Genomic DNA, 23,287 nt, shown 5'->3' with positions numbered 1-23,287 from the left:
ATGAGGAGAGGCTGTTTCCAGGTTTCGAAACTATGACACCCAGGTCAGAATAGAGCAACTTTACTGTCGTACCAAGTCTCACCCTCTAAACAATTATCAGCGAAGAGAAGAAGAAGGTTTCTGCTGATTTACTTACCTCATCGACAAAAATGACGCTAGGAGCAATTTTGCTTGCTAATGAGAAAACTGCTTTGACATACTTCTCTCCTTCCCCAAACCACTGTCACAAATGACGTGTGCATTAGATTTGACAGGAAAAAGAAAACATGCAATCAACAAGAAATGCTAATGCTGGATGAATTAATACCTTAGAGGTGATGCTTGACATTGATATATTGATAAAATTTGCACCTGCTTCTGTTGCAACAGCTTTAGCAAGCATGGTTTTTCCTGTACCAGGAGGACCAAAGAGCAGTATTCCTTTGCAGGGCTGCAAAAACAGAAGAAAAGTTGATGTTATCAAGATTTAAAATATAAATTGTCACTCTAAGATAGCCTATTACATCGGCCACTTATGCCTTCGATATCAAATTAAGTTTAATGAGCTTGCATTGCTAAGAACTGATACCCTTCCAATGCAAATATCAAAGATACTTCACAACCACAAGAACATCTAGGGAGCTTAACCATCATCAGGATGTTGTAGACTGTGAATGCAGGGAAACTTAGCTGCTTGTCTTCCAGCAAGCAAATATTATCCATCAACGAGTAAGTTTGAAAGCAAATATTATCCAAGACTACAAGAATGGCTAGCTTGGAAGCATGCTAGCATTTGGATGGGCTGTAGAAGGCTTATACCTTTGTCAATTGTCCTTTGCAGAACAATTCTGGTCTTTGTAGAGGAAGCATCACCAACTCTTTCAATGTGTCCTTCACATTCTCTAAGGCTCCAATGTCATCAAAAGTAACTCCAATGTCATCAGGTGGAATAACATCAGCTAGAAGTCTTTTCTCAAATTCATTTTCAGTGACCACATCCTAGAATGCTCAAGGCAAAAGATACAGAATAGATAAAGGAACTGAACTGTGTAGTACAACAAAATTAATTAGCTCAAACCAGCCGTGCTAAAAGCATCAAATTGCCAGAGCATATATAGCATACGAATGTGCACACATTTACAAAAACAGAGGGAGGCGGTTGAAAGAATAAAAATGCACACACAGAGAGGAGGGAGGAGAAAGGACCTTGAGTGATTTCTTTGTACTCTTGGTATCACTTTGGATGCTTTGTAGCATACACAGCCCATGCTTAATGCTGCCAGTTATTGACAATAATGTTAGTATTTCAGGAGTCTAAAAGTCAGCCTCAGGTTATGTCATAAATATCCTACAACGTTTGTCAAACATATAAGGACCTGTCATTGGAAATTACAAACTTAGAATCCTTCGCAGATGCTTCAATTTTATTGTTCTTAAGGTGATGACTAAGTGCAAAGCCAACTATTTTATCCACATCTGCAAAAAGAAAAAGAAAAAGAAAATAGTAAGAGCAAGCATGCTGGTAAAGTAATAACAAGATAAAAAGTAACTAGGTCCAAGAAAAATACTCACTTTCATTCGTAAGTGTTTGATCCTTTATGGATATCATTTCAAGATCATTACAGTCTAATCCATTCCGGTTTAGAAACTGTAGAACATGGAAAATGGAAGCATATTTACATGATTGCAAACGATGATTCATAGATCACAACAAACCACTTTGGAAAAGAAATTAACAATCATAATAACAAATTCAAGAAGCTTGTTCTAATGCCAGATTAGTTTCATAACATGCTACAGTCATATGCAACACCATGCCAGATTATTTTAACAAACTAATAGATCAGTTAAAAGCACAATAGCAGATAAAGGTCAACAACCAAAAGCACAATAGTAGATAAGGTTAGCATCTAAAAGCACAACGACAGATAAAGGCTAACATTTAAAAGCATAATAGCTGACAAAGGTCAACATTTAAATCATAATAGCAGATAAAGGTCAACAACTTAAGGCCCACTGTAGTCAATTTAGCACTTCCACTTACTTCACAACCATGACCATTTCAGTGGTATCTCCTTAAGATCTTCACAGATCCATTCAGAAACATGGAGAGCGAAGGGAAGGAATGATTCTCCATCAAAGCAGTTGAGGGGTAAAAAGGTCCATAACATCCAGTACCATCACAACCTCCACACACATGAGTTCATTAACCAGATTAGACCAATTAGGCAATGATGCAATGCACGTGATATTCCAGATGGGAAATTGATTAATATGTAGTGATATCTGCATTGGTATATGGTATCCCATTGGAAGTGAAATTATATATGGTTGTCTTACATATGGCAAGCAAAAATAAACAAAAGAAACCTAGTTAAAGTAGGTTCCCCATTAAAACAAATATTCTAGTTGTCCAAGAGGATATTACAGGCCACTACATGCTGAAAACAGAACATTGAAACAAATGCATGATGTAGAGAACTAGTATGTGGGCCACACAAAAACAGGAAAATCCTAAGAAACAACAAGTTGAGCAAAGTTTTAAAAGGGGAGGTAAACTAGCACATCTGAAAATCAAACAAGGGAAAAAACACTTAATTGGCTATAGGGAAGCAGATTGGAGTTTAGAAAGGTTTTTCTATTCTTGAGAATCAATCACAACTTATAAAGAGTGAAATAACCAATAGACCAAAAAAAAGAAAAAGGAAACCACAGCAACCTAAAATCATATAGATCACAAAATCAAAAAGACAGTATAATAAAGAAGGGATCTACGAGCCATAGAAATGTTGCTGGGGCTTGTAAGAACCAATGTAATCCCTGCCTATAAACAGTGAAACAACCATTAGACCCAAAAAAAAGAAAAATAACACAGAAACCTAAAATCCTAGTAATCACAGAATCAAAATGACATTAATGAAGAATACAGGCCATAAAGAGATAGCTCAGGGCTGTAACAATCAATACCAATTTGAATTGTAGCATTGGGCTGGATTTGGTGGTGACTCATAGCCAATACGATATCTCAAAGTCAGATCAGGATTGGACGGAGCTCAATACCACTAGAGAAGGAAAGGGAATGTTCATGGGAGCCAATGGTCTTCAATGAGAAAACAATGGACAAAGACAACAAGTTCAATTTTCAGAACACTCGTCCTTGGCTTAAAATTTGATCACTGAAACATAATACTGAGCAAATTTTCTAGCCAGGGGGATTGCATAATCACAGGATTCCGGTAATCACACAGCAGATCTTGCTGATAAGGGAAGAATTGCATTCATTGCATTGCCAATTTAAAACATCATTAGAAGTTGCTCCGTGAAGTTCAAATCTCCCACAAAAGATTTGTGAAATTATTGTGACTGCAGTATCATTACATTTGAGAAGCAATTTTATGGGAATGCAATTGTAAAAGAAGCATGAAATGAATACAAAACACTAGCACTACCTAAACCCGAGGAGCATGACACCATATTGAGGGTGCAAGTATTTACACACTCTATGCATGCCATCTATGAATGAATTCATACAAAATTAAAAATTACACCAACATGCTGAAGTTTTTAAGGGAGTTTCATTCTCATCAATGCATCAAATGCATTAAATGAATACAGAACACCTGCGCTAACTAAACTAAGGCCGTAAGACATCGTATTAAGATTGCCAATTTATCTGAGAAGGTAGAGTTTCTCTCAAATATAAACTTGATTTGAAGTTAATTGAGCTTTAGAATGAACCTGTTCTGAGGCTCAAAATTAATTTCAGGCCGAGCCTGATCCCAAATTGATCAAGCTGAGGTAGATAAGATTTGAAACTGGATATATAATATCAAGCATGCACATATATGCATAATAAGACATCAAGATAGATTCAACAAAAGATATTCCAGGAATCAAGGTCCTATAAAATCTGACTGATATGTTATTAAATTATCACATTTTAAAGAGTGATAACATATAAATCTTTGTTTGATGACCTACAGAAACTAATAATGTTTCCTGAAGTGATGATATCTTTGGAAGTATACTTAATGGTTTCTTTTGAATTTATAATTCATGATGAAGGTTTTGACTAGTGGGATACTTCAAATTTTGGCGGATTATTTAACTTGTTAGAATCAGGTTAAAGTTCCATTCAAGCTTGAATTGAGCCTTGACTAGGCTGAAACCAAGCTTGATTAAAATTTCATACAAATTTGTATCAACTTCAGCTCGTTGAGTATATCAAGTTGATCCAAATGGGCTCTTGTTTGACTTGGTTCAAGATTAGGCATGCTTAGGCCCAATCAAATAATAAACAACCTAAGATAGAACTCAAATTTTGAGCTCAGAATTTATTCCAAGCCTAACTTGATTAGACCTAGGCAAGGTTCCCCGAACTGGAACTGGCACCCGTGCCGGCAATACGAGTCGGTATGGATCTGTACCGGACCAGACCGGCACGAACCGACACAGCAGAGAAAAGGAAAGGGAGAAGAAAGAGAGGAGAGACGGAGGGAGAAAGAGAGGAAGCGAGAGAGAGGGAGAGAGGGGCGAAGAGGGAGAGGAAAAAGAAGTAGGAGGCCGTTGGAGCTCTTTCTGAGCTCAGTATGCCTGGAGGGAGGGAAGAAGAGAGAGGTGAACTCATCGAATCACTGAAGAAAGAAAATTTTCAACTGAAAGTCGGCAAACGATTTGCGGACTTCAACTGAAATAAAAAAAAAAAAAAAAAAAGGTGAAGTCAGCAACCAAGTTGCCGACTTCGCCCGTTAAAAACCAAATATATATATATATATATAGAACAAAGATAAACCCCTATTCCACATGGGAGGAGGGCGGAGGCCGTCCTCAGCTTGTCCGACCTCGACTGCCCTCGACGCTCGCTTACCGGCTATTGAAGAAGTCACATCGGCGTCGGTGTCCCTCTGGTGATCCGATAATCCCGATCTCCTGGTCTCCCTATCTCCTTCCCTCCCTCTGCCATTACCGAGCTCTCCCTCTCCAACCCCCCTCTCTTCCTCTATTTCTTCTCCCTCCATCTGAGACTCCGCCATGCCATTTTGTACGCCGGAACTAGACCGATTTCCTGCCAGTACTGTTCGGCATGGCTTAAACCGTCCGATTCGGGATGGTTCAAAAAACCGTAGACCCAGGTTTGATCACGTTTGGCTCAATTAAAACCCTAACTGAGATCACATTTATATAGACTCTATGCATGCCACCTATGTATTGATTCACATAGAATAAACAAATACAGCAAGATAAACAAATGTCACAAATAGTACTCAGCAAAACAGACCAAGACAGTTTAAGTGAACTTCTAGAAGGGGGAGATCTTCCATCTATTGGATTTATGTGGCAAGATTTTTTTATAAAATGAAGGTTATGCTTTTACACCATGAACATAGAATGCAATCTCGCACCATTCTAAAACATCCAGAACTTCTCAAAATGGAGATATAGCATTAAGCAGAATAGCAAACAAGGTGAAGAGAACCTCTCTCTTTTTTGATAACGGTGATGTAGTGACGTAGGAGAAGTTATCAGCATTAAAAAGAACAAAAAAATTAATCTCTTGAAATAAACAAACTAAAAAGGAAATGAAAGAACTGGATGAGCACCCTCAATTTTCACAAGTTATCAAATCTTACAGAACGGATGCTAAGAATATTGGATTTGGCCTTCAGAATTTCAACATCACGCTCCAATTGTTGTTTCCAATCTAAAAGTTGGGCTTCGTCCTGCCATATTTTAAACATATCAAGAAATACATTTTACAAGGTATAAAGTGTAACTGCAATAACATAATAAGGTGCCAAAATTAAACCTGTGGAAGTTGGATAGAAACTTTATTAGGAAATAATCTAGTGAGCTGCTTCATGGTCTTCGGAATTTCTTTGCTTCTCTCATGAAGCCTACCAAAGTTATCCTGCACAGCTCCAGAAGATTTATACATTAAAACCGTACCAAGCAGAAAGGAAAAGACCACAAAACATTGCTGTCATTGGTCCATCAAGGTAAATAGAAACAACACTCAGGTGACTTCAGATTTCATCTTATCAACAGCTAGACCAGTGGCCTACCAATCAATTCAGGGGTAACATGAAGGGAACAACTGATGAGTTCAATTCAGGCACAAAATCCAATGCAGGATGATCAGAAATCCATGACAAAAGAGGGGAAGTTGGACAGTAAACTACTAGTATTACGATGGATGGTTGGGGTGGGCCAAATGCAAGTATGTGGCTAGCAATTCATACTTATTATATTGCAGGTTTGCCGTCTCAGTACCGGACTCCATACTCGTACCATCCTATTACAATACCAATACACAGTACAGTCTAAGACTGTGAGGCGTAGAGTATCGATATGGTATGAGATTGCATACTGGTTCGGTAACAAGACAGTACATACAGTACACATGGTGCAGTACAATACCAACCAATACAGTGAACCTTGCTATTGCCAATTAAGAAGGAAAAGGGAACAACAATCAGTTTTCTTTCTTAGGCCCATCTTAGCCTAGTCTGATGTATCTAAAATAATCCTAACTAACAACATAATTGTCCACAATGATGTTGGAATGATGACTCAGTTCTCAATGTATATTGAAACCATTCAGCAAAATACCTATTTCCACTCTAATAAAAAAAAGCAGACAGGAACTTAACAGTATCAGCATTATGAGATGTCTAAATTATTATTAAATCACTAAGTCTAACTTCATTTTTCTGCCAGAGCAGACTAGAAGTGATGACACTGAATTTCTTAGACAATAAACCAGGACAATGCTTCAATGATATAACCAGCATCAATCAAGATAGTATATTTATTCTTATCACTAGAGCAGCATGGAATATTCGCAGGAACAAATATCCACATTGCCCACATTGTTATGTCAGAAAATGTTTCTTTACATTGTTCCTGTTATCAAACTCTTAATCATCCTCTTACACATGTTATCTACCATTTTCAGTCAAAAACCAATTTGGCTTTTGGCCTCCTAATTTAATTTGGAAGCAGTTTTATGGTTAAGATAGGCTTGAACCCAAAAACTTATGGTTGCTAATACATGTGTTTTTTATCAGATATAATATCTATAATTATTGTTGACAGATTTTATTCACGCATAATCAATATCAGGAAAGAACATCATTACTAATTAAATAAGATCACAAAATTAAAAATTTAACAAACATGGCAGGAAACCACATGCAAAATGGAGGACATGGGTGCATATGTATGTAAAGGCTCGCATTTCTAATAAATAACCAATTGGATCAGCCACCTGTTGCATCAACATGGATGTCAAAATTGCATAGGGACATATGTTCAACTGTTTGACTCAACAAAAGGGGGGAAAGATAATACAGATAACATGCCAAAAAAAATAAAATTAACATAGCATATTACATACATTAAATTTTCTTCACAATTGAAATATTAAAAGATTATTATTTGTTAAGATACTTCTGTATTCCTCATTCAAACTCCAAAATTAGCTCAAGGGTACAAGATGCATGGTTCACAGTTATTATTCTAATACCTTGAAACAAGCTACAAAAACAATAAAAGCCTACTTCCAACATAATTATGGTGGGTCAAACTCACTGGAAAACCCAACTATCCATTGCTCTCTAAAACATATAACCAGAGCAATTGACAAGTACCTAACATCGTATTCTAATGCACATCTTGCTTGTGGATACCAAACCAATACAGATTCTTCAAGGTGGACATGAGAATCCCAGATAACACAGCCTAAACTGAAATGAATAAGACATTTTTTCACTATATGCAGTATCATTTTCTGACGTACCACCAGCAAACATCAAAAGATGATGACATCATCATTTGAAAATATGAAACATCCATGTGTCAGGGAATTTCCAAGTGCAAGACATCAAGAAAATCGACATTTGAAGCACTGATGCAACACTTAAAAGAAATAGACAAAACTGCTATGGTACGAATAAGCACAAAACAATTTTATAGAATCTACTGCAGCATAAAACGGTATATGTCAGCATCTGTTGCACTGGCTGAGAACAGGAATGACGAAATTATGGAACACACAAATGAGACCAAGCTAGAAAAGTTAGATGATTTATTGCATGGGCAAAAAAACCATTACATACGCTAAGTTTCCATCAAAAGTGGAATAAGTGAATCTTAGATAGTAAGGAATGCATTAAAAAAAAAAAATCCAAATTCAAACACGTCAAAGAAAAAAGCACAACATAATGATGCCTAGTATGCAAGCTAGATGTTGTACAAGTTTGACCCAAGTTAGAATACCGGGAAAGCAAAGTCAAGCAGTGCTGTCTGGTTGCTTCCAAATTTTGTGAAGAGAAGACCTCCAGGATGTGACTGCAAAATAGTAATAGGAACAAATCAAGTAACACAATTTGAGTTCAGCTAGATGGATAATACACCATCATTAACTTTTCTCCTACTTTTCTAAGCACCAACAAAAAATATTCAGTTCCACAAGCAAAATGCCCACAACGAACTGAACACGAATAAATCACAGTGCTACCTTCTCTTTGCGGTTGTCTATCTGGGTATGGGAACCCATAATTAGAACACCTGCAGGCATGAATTCAAGCTTACTCTTCAAAGTTAAATATGTTTCTGTACCTCCAGCCATAGATTTCTCTATGTCCTTTATTAGAATGATTAAAGGACCATTTTTACTTTCTTCAGATACAACCTGTAAAACAAAATGCAATAAACAACAAGGAACTGCAAAAATGAATTTCAGATACATCACTAAATTTGAAAAAGTAACAGAACACACCTCTAGTAACTCATTGATGCCAAGCCTTTCAATGTCTTCACCTCCAGAAAAATCTGGGCGGAGCAAATCAGCTGAATAGAAGAAGAAGAAACACATTTTATCGAGGGAAAGAAACACAAAAATGTTAAATGGTGAAGAAAAAAAATATAATTTGAGAATCACCAGTGCAAAAGAAGCCATGATCTTCCTCGCATAGCCCACCAAGATCGTTACCCTCAGGAATTTGCTTATCGAATCTAACTCCAATTTTGGAGGCTCCGTTTTCCTCAAAAGCAAGAACAACTTTACCTCGATAACCATAATTTGGACCACTGTTAACAAACAAAACAACAAATAAGCGAACTTCGCACCACACTAACAGCACATTTATACTTAAACCAAAAACAGCAGAGTGAAAAATCAGGAATGAGCAAATGAAATAAGAGATTTCTGTGCAAAAATGTCAGCATTGATTCTTAAAATACAACTACGTGACAATCAGCAATATTTTTGTTCAGAAAGATGCTTAATGCTGGGATAGGTTAGCCATATATTATAGAGCACATAGTATTCCATACCGACCCGAACCGGCCGGTATATCCCGTACCGAACCGTACCAGTGGGGAGGCGGTCCGGTTCAGGACCAAACTGGTCGGTTCAGTATGGTATCGAACCGAACCATCTGATACTGGGCGGTTTAGTCCGGTTCAGGGCCGGATCGGCCCGATTTCTTTTTTTTTTTTTTTAAGTGCCAGTGGTGGGATTTTTTTTATTTTTTTATTATCAATATGGTATGGTACAATTTCATATGATATGGTACCATACTGTACCGGCTGGCAACCAGCACAGGTTCCAATACCAAGTCCACGAGCCTTAATGGAGCATTTACTATCTCAAGGATTATGACCCAGGAAAGCCACCTCATGCTCAAGCTAGTAAAAATCTTTGATTATCATAATTTTCTAGCTAAGGTTACATGTATTTATTATTTTTAGTACAGCACTTAATTAAACTAATTGCCCTAAAATTAAAACTAAAATAGGATGAAGTTCCATCTAACTAGGGGACCAGCAGAATTAATCATCAGTACCCTTGAACATTTACATTATAGGGTGGGTTGGTATCATTCACCCACCACTGCCCACCTCCCCCCTCCCCCACCCCAAGAAGAAGAAGAAGAAGAAGAAGAAGAAGAAAAAGCACTTGTACAGACACACACAACAAACACAAAGCAGTATTTATACAAAAGGCCAGCCTGACAAAGATAGAACATGGACCAACCTTTTACAGCCTCTGGACAACCCCTCAAATTCGCGATTGGTCTAACAGTAGTTTTGGTCTAGAAGGAACTAGAACCACCTAGTCATCCTTTATCAAGATTCAGAGAGTTACCTTTTCCTTTCCTTCTGAAACTAGTTGACCATTAATCTATGTTGTCTGACATTTAAAAGCAAACCTATAAGCATTTGCATGATGATATAATAAAATTAAAAGACTTACTGCATGCACAAAATAAAAACAAGCAACACAGACATTGATGATGTGAACAAAAGTATTTGCCAAACATCAAAATGGAGGAAAATTCAACTATTTGCCTAAAATGGAGCAACCAATAGCAAAGATGGGAATGTTTAGGAAAGATGTTTGATTTTCTAACTAACATAACAATATCTTTTAAAGATTTAAAAAATGCATAGCAGGATGTGTGGCAATAATAGGATGAGCAGAAATAAATTTAGTGCATAAAGGAAGCTCTGGTAAGGTAGGCAGAGGATAACGTCATAGGCAACTGCATGAAACGAGATAGGAAGAGGACAAAATGATGCGCAATTGTATGAGATAGTTTGATAATGTGCAAAAAAGACAAGACAAACAAAGGGGAAAAAAATGTGCTTGTGCTGTGAGGCATGAAAAGATAAGGCTAGAAAACAAAAAACCTCCTAGAAGGATGTTGAAACATCATATCGAGACTTGCTCCCAATTAAAAAAGACCTACAGAATTTGACTTTTAAAACAGATCTTAGAGTAGACAAGTCATGTTGACGGTGATTCAAGTTTTCATTCTCCAAACAACCTGCACAAACTTGTGAATTTGCATTTAAGAAATGTCTTTTTAAGCTGGTTATTGACAATCTATAATCAATTAAGAAGCTCCACATGTGACTCCCATATCTGAACCATTAATTTAATAAATGGTAAACTTTCGAATACTCTTAAAGCAAAGCAGACACTATTAGAATGTCATGTTCTGGGGCTTATAGAAGTTAAGAAGTGCTGGCTAATCTTAAATTACAAAGAAAAAACTACAGACATGTGAGATGAGAAAAAAAATATATAAACCAAAGAGCTGGAAGTAACTTCAACATCTGTTAACTGAAAACATACATCTGAGGAGCTGGAAGAGGAAAGCCTGATGAAGTTCCTGAGCCAATATATCTTACCCTATCGCCTATGTGACATAATGCAAAAGCTTAATCAGTTAAAAGTGCAAACTAAGGAACAAATTATAAAGAAATTGTTTACCTAAAGCAGAATAAAATTGATTCAAACAATATAGTGAAACATAGCATGCCTTCTTTAAATGTGTATTTCTTTGATGATGCTGTTGATGCCTCCTGCTTTGGCAAAGAATGGGAATTTAACATAGATGTCCCCATAATCTCAGCCTCTACACTAGAAGTTGGTCTTCTAAGATCAAGAACTGCACCACGCTTAGAAAAGAAGCTTGCTTTCTCGACCCTGCCACCTTCTTTTAGGGATTCTGAGTCCTTCGAAGATGAACCCTGGAATCATTTTTTCCAGGGATCAATACATAATAATCTCAAGATTAAAATTCAAAAAGAGTTTCATCTGTCATGTTAAGGTGATGATAATGATAAGCAAGAAAATAAAGATACTATCTCAAACTGCAAGCAGTTTTCCCTTTTCCTCCCTTTAGTACAAGAAATGGTTAAATTATTGACAATGTGATGTATAATGTAAAAAAGGGAAACTTACACCGGGTAGCTGAAGAGAATCTATTATGAGTAATCGGGCACCAAAGTGTCTTGCAAGGGCCTTTACCAAAGTTTCTTGATAGATTTCAGATCCTAGCAAAGGGTTGGCAGAGAAAGCCATAACATATAAACCAGACAAAACTCCATAAGCAGAAATAACAGAAGCATACATATTTCATTCAGGAAAAAAAAGCGGGGTTGCATACCTGTTGGACCAGTTAGTAGAATTCGTGGATTTACAGATGAAATCTCAGTTGCATATTTTATAAACTCCTTGCATTCCAGGTGAATGTATGCACATGATAGAAGCACATTTTTTGTATTCTCACTGTATGTAATGACATAAAATTAAAGAAGGTTAAATTATCCAAAGAATTGCTGAGAAATGACTTCAACAACGAAAAAAATGTTCAGCTGATAACAACATAAGGTAGGAGGACAAGCATCCAATATACACATGAGCTTAGTCATGTACCGATTTATGACAGACAGAAAATTAACAAGAAATCTGACGATGCTGGAATGAAAGTTTTTCTTTTTTTCTTTTTTTTTGAGGGAAGATGTTGGAATGGAAAGTTGAAGTTGGAAGTTAGTAAGCATGGAGATGGTACAGTCATCAGTATAAAGCTCCAGCAACCAGTAATGTGGTTTTACAGCATCTCAAGAAAGAACATCCAGTTATACAACTATATATACAGCTATATGCATCAGCTTGTTGTCTACAAAAAAAGTAAATGCATTCTAAAGTACAACAATATCAACAAACAAAAAGAAAAAAGGTTTTTGAACTGGAATCAGTAACTACATAATTTGTCAATTTGGAGAATCATGTTGAAGAAGTGATTACATATACCCAAAACAATCATGCTGTACATCCTACATCAAAAAGAAGGAATTAGATAGACTAACAAAACCTTACAACTATAAAGATAACAAATGATAAGATAGGCATACTGGTAATAAATTGGCATTGACAAAATTTTGGGTCCCATGGATTTAACTACTTGATACTGATCCCACGTTTGTAGCCCTTGGACTTTTAGTCAGGGGGGAAAACACAAACAAGGGGGAAAATCAAATAGTATTCTGCCAACTTTAGAACTATACCTAAGAAGAAAGTATGCTAATTCTATATTATCTCATTGGATTTTGACTTCATAAAATTATATATTCAGACCAAGTCAAAGACAAGGAAGTTTTTGCCATCACATCTTTACTAGACCAGATCCTGTTACGTTCAAATTCAAGAAGTCCCACGCAATGTGCGAAATCGAATATTTTAATACTAAACAGCTTGCATTTGATCAATCACCAGAGGTGGGACCAAAGACTAAACTTTCAGAAATTCTCCTTACAATAATAGAAACTCTTCTACCCCAAAATCCCCACCCCCGATCCCAAGAAAAAAAAAGCCAAAAGAAAAAGAAAAAGGAAAGAAAACAAAAGAAAAGAAAAGAAACAACAGCAATAATAATGGGTGCCAAGGCCACCTAAAGAAAGAGGGGAAAAAAATCCAGAACTGCTCCTTCCAACAGATGTTACACCAACCATGCTCCCAAAAATCCAACATTTCTTTTCCATATAAATTAGTCGACAAAATAGAAACCCAGTACCACCAGGCCTTCCAATGACCTTGTAACCATGGTAAATCATATTAGTTTTCCGTCTCTTTCTCAACCTAATTAACACTGTAGCTAAAATTTCTGACCCCATTTTTGCTCACTAAATTATCGAATTGGACTAACAAAACACTGCCTTTTTCTCTACATATATTAAACAGACAAAGTCTGGAAGCAGATTTTTCTAACACTAAAGTGAGGATTATCAACAATTTTCAAGAAGGAAAATGCAGGAACTTGCAGTTGCAAGTTGCAACATGCACAAGGTGCATCCATTTTAGTTTTGTTTACAATAGCATGAGTATGGTGAATATTTAATATATTAGGATTTAGAAATGCTAACCAAAAGTAACATCACACCTTTTTGTCTTTTTTCTCATGCATTTTTTTCATAAGTCTAAATGGTGTCATTGTATTAAAGACATTGTTAAATTCCTCATGTCATGCATTATCCATTTCCCTGAAAACATGAGATATTTGACTGCAAGGCATTTTTCTTAGACATTGAAATATCATGGATGTGGAAAGTATTTCTACCTTCAGTTCAGCAACTTTTCATAACAGCAGTTAGACATGTTTAAAGCCCCACTGATCATGTGATGGACAGAAACAGAGAATTTCTAAATTATCCCTTAAGTCACCAATAGCTGGGCCCCAAACAATGGAATCCTAGCTAAGCCCTGTGGCAGCCATGCAATACAAGTAACCTAGTCCAGTTTATCAAGCAAGAAGATGGACAAATTTATAACTTTTATATCCCTCCTTTGAGCCACAAAGAGTACTAACCTAAAAAATTCTAGATATTTTTTTTCCAAAATAGTGGACCATAAGCATAATTTGTCACATAGAAAAATACCACACAAATGAACAAAAACAATAAAACATTGACAAACAAGTTTATAGAAGAGGCAGTGTCCTACATAATGCCTAATATAAGCTTGTATAGCTGATATTTCAGGGACGGTAAAACAGGGGCTAAGATGAGTGGAAAATAGAATTTTTTAATATCAATACCAGACAAATATATAGCCAATTGACACTTCCACATAAAGAATCTCAAAAATTTTTCTGGACAAGTTTAACATCTCCTGTCCCAGAGGAAGCATAAGCACCCATAAGAAATCATAAAACAAACTTAAATGAAGAAAAAATGATAGAAGACCATAACTTTTTCAAGTTTGCATAATCAAACTAAGTTGCATGCAGAAAAGATAATTCATTAAGCTGACAAAACATATCTAACACTAGAAAGCATTACAAGACCAAGAAAGTAAGCAGTAGAATAAGTTAAATGGGAGTAGCTGATGAAGTAAAGCAAAAGCATGATAAATATAAATCAAGGCTCTCACCTAAGATAATAGGGAAAACTTTCAAAGGAGACTTGGATATCACTAGCATCAACAATCCCTTGTTTCAAACCATCCTTAAAGGCTTGGCATCTAGTGGTAGGCAAGGATGCAGGGGTACCAAGATCCCTAAGGAGCTCCCTCTGATCCCCAAACACTTTAAATATGCTTCCAGTCAAATCCAGTTCAGCAGTCGATGATCCTGCAATCATCTTCAGAAGCGGCCTTATCTCATAGTTTGCACCAGAAATCTTTCCAATATCTGCATCAAGTTGGGCATCTGAACCAATTGTATCATGCTGAGTTGCTCCATTAACACCAAGATTGGTAGCTAAAACAACAGCATCCTCATCACCAGAAGGAACCTCAGTACTCCCATTATGAACAGTATTGCCCTTCGTAGCATCGCAGTTCTTATCAAGGTCTGAATTACAAACCTCTGATACATCACAAGCAGAAGGCAGGGCAGGCTTTTCTACTCCTTGATGAGCATTATCACCACTAGATGCTGGTGGAAGGACTGATGGATCTTTCTTATGATTAGATAGAGATGCCAATATTGACGCACCAGCAACAGCTGATGGGTCTCCAGATCTGCTCTCAAATTGAATCCCTTTGATAGGAACATCCTGTGCATCCAAAATGCCAGGTGCAGAACATGATGCAGGTGTAGTTAATTTGTCATTAGCAAGTGGTTGAAAAATCTGCCAATAGATCAAGGAACAACTTTTCTAATTAAAAAAAGGGGTAAATATCTCAGCACAGAATTAGACAGATCTATATAAAATTTTTAAAAAATGCATTATGTGGCTATATGCAAAGAAACAACCACAAAAGGATACATAAGCATGCCTCCTGGATGAACCGAAAATGACCTCATCCCCTCCCATGAGAATTATTTGCGAGTTTTGCTCAATGATTTTTCCATTAACCTGCACAATGCCTTTTCTTCCTACTATTTCAAGCAAGGCCCCTGGTGCACCTCTACACTGATATGGTAGAATTAAAAACAGGAATGAACTTCATATAAGTCAAGGGCATGTGTAATAAGCTAAGGTATGACTTTCAATTTGAAGCCAATCAACTTGTAATTCCACCATAATTTAAAAAAAAATATAACCCAGACTATACCTCAAGATATTTCAGTTTACAAAGATTCCTGCTGACAGACAGATCCTTCAATGATAAGTTGCAGCTTGGGCCTTGACCAACAGTGAATTGAGAACCACAGATAACAAGATGAGGGTTCTGGACAGGAGCATCAGACATGCAAGTAAAGTGAACTCAAAGATTAAGATGGTTACTCATCTTACAAGTACTCATATCACAACATGACCAAGATAAACTTTAAAGACAGAAATATTTTTCCCCCTTATTTAACAGCAAAATTCCTAAAGAAACATGCATTATCCAGCAAAATTAGTTAAAATGATAAATAATAGAAACATGCTGGGAAAACTCCCCAATGGCAAGTAAATTAGAAGGTACAAAAATAAGTCTAGAACTCGGTAACACAACGTGAATGTGAAAGATTAGCAGTGATATGTTATCATCATAATGCAACTACCATTGCATCGCAAAATATAATGTTGAGAAATATCACAATTCACATTTTATCAAAAACAAAACCCATTTATCATCTTTTGCAAAGAATTTCCCCAGAAAAATCATTAGTTAATATAAATACAAAGGCAGCACAAAAGAAAATTATTTTTAGTGACTTTTTCTATCTGAATGATGTAAGACCCTTACCCAAACCATCTTTAAATAACCGTTGTTTTAACAGTTTCTGCGCATCCCTACCTTTGTTACATAAATAATGGACCATAATATATTTGTTATGACTGTTATAACGGTGCTATTAAAAGAAATTACTTTCTAATTGATATCACTAGTGCTTAAAGGGGAGGCCAAGTTTACTCTACACAGGTGGTGTGTTACATTAAAAAAAGCCAAATTCATCATTGAAAATCTAAAAAGAAAAAAAAAAGTAATAAAGCTAAATACATGTCATTTTTGAAAAAAAAGGGTGGGAGTGTGGTGAAAAAGGGAAGGAGGTGGAGGAGGAGGGGGGAGGATGATTGTTGTTTGTAGAACTTTTTTACAGGATGAGTTAAACAAGTTCATTTGGGTTTTATAATGAGATCATGACAAGGGTGATTTCAAAGGGCAGCAGGAATTTAAAGTGAATAAACAAGCTCCGAGTACAAGTTGACCCATCACACCTGTAAACTATGTAAGATGGACAACAACACTGATCTGAGTAATTATTTTAATTGACCAACTATCATATGGCAATAATGTGTTCAAAGTTCTTCAATTTGCCTCCTTAAAACATAACTTATATTTGCACAATACTATGATAGAATATTTAATTCAGTGGTCGTTTTCCTCTCTAAATGGCCAGTTGACTTATATATTATTTCTCTTTTGGTTCAGGTACTCCTCTCATCTTTCTACATCATTCAGACAAGAGTTACACATCCTCCCACCACTTTCTTTTCTGTTTCTTAGAGATAGTATGCTAGCCCACTGACACAAACAAAAATTACATAAAGTATCTTAGCATGTTATTTGCTGAAGTACGCTTGAATTCTTCAAGCCAAAGAGCGTGGATGGAGTTCTAGATACTGCTCACTGCATGATTACCTTTTTTCTTGCTCACATCTTGCACAAATAGGTTAATTTATTATGGAACTATAAGTCTACCAAAAAACATTTTTTAAGATGCATGATGAAAACACTCTTTTTCTTTCACCCCAATAAATTAGTTGATATCAAATTGTGCAATATATACTGCTCTTACTGTTATCAAGGTCCTAGCTTAATAAATTAACATCAAGAAACCATCAAACCTCGCACTAATTTCTCAGCCTTCACTAAACACTATCACCATGAGCTCATCCTTCCCAAAGCCCATAATGCCTTGCCTCCTAAATAATAATGTTATCAATCTGACCCTTCAAATTTAGGCCATAAAAATCCCATGTACTAAAAAAAGGTGTTTCAAAACAACAGTTTCACTTTCTCAAACATCAACTGGTATTCCTTAAGTTTTCAATCCCTAGCAGCCAAACTCTTTTAAATATTATTCCTCCTATAATTTGCCAATATTTATAAAACAAGGCAATAATGGTATCCTGCTTCCATCACTCATGCTCTAAAACATGACTCAAGAAAATCTCTTTCATTTGTGCTCAATCCCCATAATCTTGCAACTCTACTCTCATCATCTCTCTGTTTTTAAAGAAAAAACTGGTTGCCTTGTCATTGAAGTTGATCCCTTTTATACCATCTCATTATCAAAGTTTGCATTCATCAACCTCCCTATGGCATTCTCTTTTCGCCAAAATTTTTAGATTTTTCTTTTGCACCCAAAGTTTCATCCTTCTCCTAAGTTTTATCATCAAATTATGTTCTCCTTCTACTCCCACGTTATAGCTCAATCAAGAAAGCTCAAGCAAGTCCATCTACATCCTTATAATCCAAAAAATGGTTTGTCCCTCTCACTCTTACCCAAACAACCAAGAGAAAATAATCCTTTGTATTCTTTTGTGATGAGTAAAATCTAACTCAAGGATCGGTCATATTATTCAACCACATAACTTCATACTAATAAGTGATCAATCAACCAAGTCAAGTTCCCTAGAGTAATCTAAAGACCTAGCATGTTTCTCATGATCTTAAAAGCCTAGTAGCAAAACATGGACCAGAACAGAATTCCATGACAAGAATGACAAATTTGTCCTGCCTATAGTTCCTCATTCATGATGACACATCATATGGGGCTGGGAAAGGGAAAGAAGTAGAATTGACAGATAGGTCTGACTCAATAATTTTTGACGATCCCTTTATCCAACCATCCAACTTTTCCACCAAAAAATTGATGGCACAAAAGTTACTCCATAAAGTGTGCTTAGCATGATCATCCTATGGAAAATTCATTCTCCCAAAGCACCAGACCCATATATAAGGAAAAATCCCACTTGAAACTACCAAAATGCATGCATATTAGAGAATATGAAGCGTTCTGTCTTAACTCTTAACCTAGCAAACACATGGGAAATTAAGAAAATCCATTACATCTAAAGAAAAACTTAGACAAATAATTTTTTTTATCTATCGTTCAGAACAATTTTGCCCTCTACAGATAAGCCACAATAAATCAAATATTACGTTTTCTAATCTTAAACTAAACAATTGATATAAGCAAATTAATATTAAAACCTACAGCATACATAAGCCCACGAAAACTAAAATGGTCATCATACCACTAATCTATGCTTAGGAAAATATTTGTTTCGTCCAGGGGGGGAGAGAGAGATGGTTTAGACTCACAAGATGAGGAAGAGAAATTGATGTAGTAAAGGCACCAATTTCCATGGGTCAACATGATAAATAGGATATATAATGCAGAAAAGATAACATATATGTATGTAATCCTTATTTACATAAAACGTTCATATCTGGGATCTATATCAAAAAAAAAAAAAAAGGGGCTATATAGTGCATGAGGCTCCTGCCATTGCGAGGTCTAGGAAGGATTGGCTTTATGCAACCTAATTTCTCACGTGTAAGAGGCTATTTCTGGGTTTCAGACATGTGAGCTCCAAGTTACAATAAAGCAACCTTACTACTGTGCCCTTGCATGTTGGTTATATACATATATTCAACTCCAAAAAAGAGGCTAAAATGTTGGTTATATACAACTATACATTTCAATATATGGAACGACTAAACATGCATGTTGTTCATACATGCACACTCATGTGCATATGTACAATGTCTCTCTCAATCACCCTTTTATACACCCACAAGAATACATGCATATTTATATGTTATGTAATGTACATGACTACATGCAAATATGTACGCATCTTTGCATAGTTGTGCATTCTATGCACACACTCATGCACAAATATACATATAAATTTACATATTCACATGCATGCATATTCCTTATATCTCTCAATTTGATAATGTGGTGAAATTAACATCCTCTCATCCCACATCAGTTGGTTGCCTATATCATCAGAATTCTTAATTATTCTAATTACCAAATTAACCGAATAAGCCCATCTAAGCATATCTATCAATCTGCAGTGAGCAACATGTAACTGAAGACTCTAGCTAATCTATATATACATATACGCGCGCGCGCACACACACATATATATATTAAAATGAAGACATCAGCCTCCATTCGTCACGTGTCTATTTTTTTCCCAAGCCACCGTCTGCCACGTCGCAATGCTCGCAAAAGTGGGTCTCAATATATGGCAAACGTGGAATCACACATGGCCCTCACTAGGGCGATCGGGAGGCGAAGTTCCAAGAGGAGCGGATGGCCGAAGGGTCGACGGATTCAACGGCAATGAAGAGGGAGAGCTTAAGGAAGGAGTCGAGCATGGCGATGGGGACTTAGGAGTCACTCTGGAGCTTTACAGAGGGAAGTGATGATGATGCCGAGGCCAACGGCCGTCGATGAAGCTCCGGAGAGAGCAGATGGCCGGAGGTTTGGTGGGTTCACCGCCGACGAAGAGGGAGAGCTTGAGGAAGGAGGAGGCATCTGCATTCACCAATGAAAGGTTGCTGGGCCGTCGATGTGCCGGCTCCGATTGGGAAGTCAGAGCTTAGGCGGGAAGCTAGCGATCTTCGTCGGAGGGGGCGAGGAGTTCATCGCTGTTCGAGGTAATAGGGAAGGCAACACCGATGGAGGAGGTGGGCAGAGCAACATAGATTGCCATAGGAGGGAGCATTCTTGGACTCAGTAAAGCATCGGTGTTTGTAGAGGAGGTGGGGCTGGAGAAGAGAATTTTCTTGGAGGTGGCGAGGGGCAGGGTGGTGGAGTTTGATGTAATGGCGATCTTTAGGTAGAGGATTCTTGGTAGGGACTTTACACCTGGTGGGTTTGTAGAGTACATGGGGAAGGACTTGGGGATGGGTTTGGTAGGAGGTCAAGGGGAGAAAGATGGGAAAATGGGATCTCAAGGACTTATTAACACAAGATCTAATTGAATGTCTTGATGCTTCTATCTTGGTCATAGATTGGTGTGATGAAGTGTTTTGGTGATTTGGGTACTGCTCTTATTATTGCCTTCCCCCTGTAAAAAAAGGATAATGTAATCTAACCCCCTTGGGTTTTCTTTTTCTGAGAACCATGTTCTCTTCCCGTACATGATTAACTCCTACAGTAGTTTAATTAATATGGTGAAAGGGGTCACTATAAGACAAAAAAGAATGGTTGTAATAGTGGGTGGGCATATTCCATCACTAGATCCTATGTGCCCCTTGCTATTTTGTGGTGCCCTAGTTGTTGTAGTTGTTGGTGGTTTCTCTTTCTTTCTTTTCTTTTTCCTTTTTTTTTGGCACACGTGCATGTGTGGGTGTGTTTTGGCATTTTGGGGTCGGGGTGCTAGAATCGGACTCTAATAATTGGTCTATTAGTCTATTGTTTTGGGTCAACAACGATAATTTGGATTCATTGGGTTCATCAGAAGAATTTTTCTTCATTGGAGTGGACACTGATGGCGTGGTGGAAAGCCTAGATGAGGATGAGGCCAGGGAGGAGGATGGTGTGGCTGGTGATCTTACCCTCACGAATGAGCTAGAGAATGAGACCAACTGCCTTACGAGCGGACTCTTGCAGACCATGCCCTCAGAGATAATGCATGCCTCTAGAGCGGAGTCGAGGCCGAGGCTGCAGATGTGCAAGCGGGCATCGATATGCTCAATCCGGATGAGGTCCCAACTCTCTGAGAGCATCTTGAGCTCCGCCATGGCAATGGAACGGGAGAAGAGAGAGCGAGTTTCGGAGACGAAGAGCAAAACGAACGAATAGCCTAGGTAAGAACCTCAGTCTCGGACATCTCAAATGAGGTCTCAGCTTTGCGAGAGCCTCTTAAGCTTCGTCATGGAAATGGAAAGAGAGAAGAGAGAGTGAGCTCCAGAGGCGAAGAGTAAAGCAGAGATGAACGAATGTTAATACGGGAAGAGGACGAAGGTTTTAAGAGGAGCTAGGTGGCAAAAGGCCCGTAGGAAACCCCAAATTTAGAAAAATAAAATAAAATACTTATAAATAGTTTATAATCCACACTATGCATAAAATATTTTTTATTATTTTAATTATTTTTAAAATGTTATAGAATAGATATTAATAAATTAATAAAATAAAAATATTTTTTCAAAAAAATCACATCCCGTGGATGGCATGGGGTTATAAGCTAGTTTTTCATAAGCCTAAAACAAAAAAAGTGAGTCGGTCAAAAAGTAACGCTATATGCTGTAAAGTCAGTCACTTGAAGGCAAAACAGGTTTCCACCAATCACAAAGTATATCGAAGGCTTGCATTTTCAATTAGTATGGTTTAAATCTTATTTATTCTTTCTAGTAACAAAAAGCACCCTGGGAGCCAAAAACCACATCGCATATCGTGAATTCTTCTTTTAACAATAAAAATAAAAAGAAAATCAGGAACTTGTATGCTCCCTAGAACCGTCGATGCAAATAAAAAGATGAATAAATCTTTCAAACGGCTAACAGAAAATCTCATCATTGAAAACACTTTAAGAACATGGAAAGAAAAAAATAGGACAATAATAACCCAACCTGTGAACACTGCGAAAGAAGTTTCGCCCATGCCTTCGGCTGCACCTTCAAGACCCGTTTCTTCGGGAGTTCCGACGGCACCAGCCCCAATTGTTCTCCTTCAGCTTTTGCTGTTTGCTCTAAAAAAAGGTAAAAAGGCGAACTTTGTAAACAAAGCACAAAAAATTAGGGGGAAAACGGCCACCCTCCACGGTAAAGAACTGCAGAACCTTGGGTCGGCAATTGAAGCTCGGAACTCTGCCCCGCCCCATCCTCGGGCCTCTTCTCCTGTTCCGGCGAAGCATGGCCGGCCTCCGTCGGCGGATCAGCGGCAGCGGGCAGATCAGGCGCGACCTGGCGGTCCTCGGCGCCCGGCGGCGCCTCCTCCCTCGGGTCCGTCTCGTGCGCCTTCGAGGTTGCCTCCACCTGGACGAATCCCACGGATCCCGGCAGAAATCCGGCAAAACCTTCCAATTAGACGGAAGCCGAGGCAGAAAACCCCAAATAAAAAATTAAAAAAAAAAACTGGGAGAAATTAGGGGAAAGATCGCACCTTGGAGCGTTTGGTGGAGGGAGACGAGGGGGAGGGGAAAGAAAAGGCGCGCTTCGCGGACGCCGAGCTCCGCCTCGTCTCGACCATCGTCTCCTCTTATTTCTTCCTCAACTCCGCGCCGATATCTGTTCAGCTGGGAGAGCAAGGGAGGAACGAAAACGATAGAGAGGGAGGGATGGCGAGAGGCAGTGGAAAGGTTGCCATGGTTTTTATTTATTACGTGAGATATTTTTGTATTAATTACAGGGTTTTTTTATTTTTTTATTCATGACATGAGACATGCGGTAGATCTATGCATTGGAACAAAAATCATATGGGGTGGACACTATAAAATATCATATAGTGCGGACTTCAGAGTTTGCCGTGTTTCAATTGGCACCGATCACAAAAAATAAAATCAAAAATCAAAAATCAAAATAAATTATTAATAAAATTATTAATCTCATAAT

General features: G+C 37.5%; 1 protein-coding gene across 1 annotated transcript in view; it reads right to left on the bottom strand.

Annotated features, from left to right (window-relative positions):
- LOC105052512 (uncharacterized) overlaps positions 1 to 23,044 on the bottom strand; it is a 28,137-nt gene extending 5,093 nt beyond the window's left edge. The window contains exons 1-22 of the mRNA XM_010933343.3: positions 22,839 to 23,044; positions 22,516 to 22,711; positions 22,307 to 22,425; positions 15,830 to 15,946; positions 15,541 to 15,687; positions 14,702 to 15,402; positions 11,940 to 12,061; positions 11,735 to 11,826; positions 11,310 to 11,520; positions 11,123 to 11,186; positions 8,921 to 9,069; positions 8,759 to 8,829; positions 8,498 to 8,671; positions 8,257 to 8,328; positions 5,786 to 5,887; positions 5,610 to 5,699; positions 1,552 to 1,627; positions 1,356 to 1,455; positions 1,186 to 1,255; positions 799 to 978; positions 308 to 430; positions 137 to 220 (exon numbers count right to left, since the gene is read on the bottom strand). Coding sequence (XP_010931645.1) covers positions 137 to 220; positions 308 to 430; positions 799 to 978; positions 1,186 to 1,255; positions 1,356 to 1,455; positions 1,552 to 1,627; positions 5,610 to 5,699; positions 5,786 to 5,887; positions 8,257 to 8,328; positions 8,498 to 8,671; positions 8,759 to 8,829; positions 8,921 to 9,069; positions 11,123 to 11,186; positions 11,310 to 11,520; positions 11,735 to 11,826; positions 11,940 to 12,061; positions 14,702 to 15,402; positions 15,541 to 15,687; positions 15,830 to 15,946; positions 22,307 to 22,425; positions 22,516 to 22,711; positions 22,839 to 22,925 — 3,147 coding nt within the window. The 5' untranslated portion in view covers positions 22,926 to 23,044. The remainder of the gene's footprint in view (positions 1 to 136; positions 221 to 307; positions 431 to 798; positions 979 to 1,185; positions 1,256 to 1,355; positions 1,456 to 1,551; positions 1,628 to 5,609; positions 5,700 to 5,785; positions 5,888 to 8,256; positions 8,329 to 8,497; positions 8,672 to 8,758; positions 8,830 to 8,920; positions 9,070 to 11,122; positions 11,187 to 11,309; positions 11,521 to 11,734; positions 11,827 to 11,939; positions 12,062 to 14,701; positions 15,403 to 15,540; positions 15,688 to 15,829; positions 15,947 to 22,306; positions 22,426 to 22,515; positions 22,712 to 22,838) is intronic.
- Positions 23,045 to 23,287: the final 243 nt, after the last annotated feature.

Source organism: Elaeis guineensis, chromosome 10 (genome assembly GCF_000442705.2).
Source record: "Elaeis guineensis isolate ETL-2024a chromosome 10, EG11, whole genome shotgun sequence".
Taxonomy (NCBI): Eukaryota; Viridiplantae; Streptophyta; class Magnoliopsida; order Arecales; family Arecaceae; genus Elaeis; species Elaeis guineensis.
Note: the sequence above shows the minus strand (reverse complement) of the source record. Positions and strands in the feature narration are given on the sequence as shown.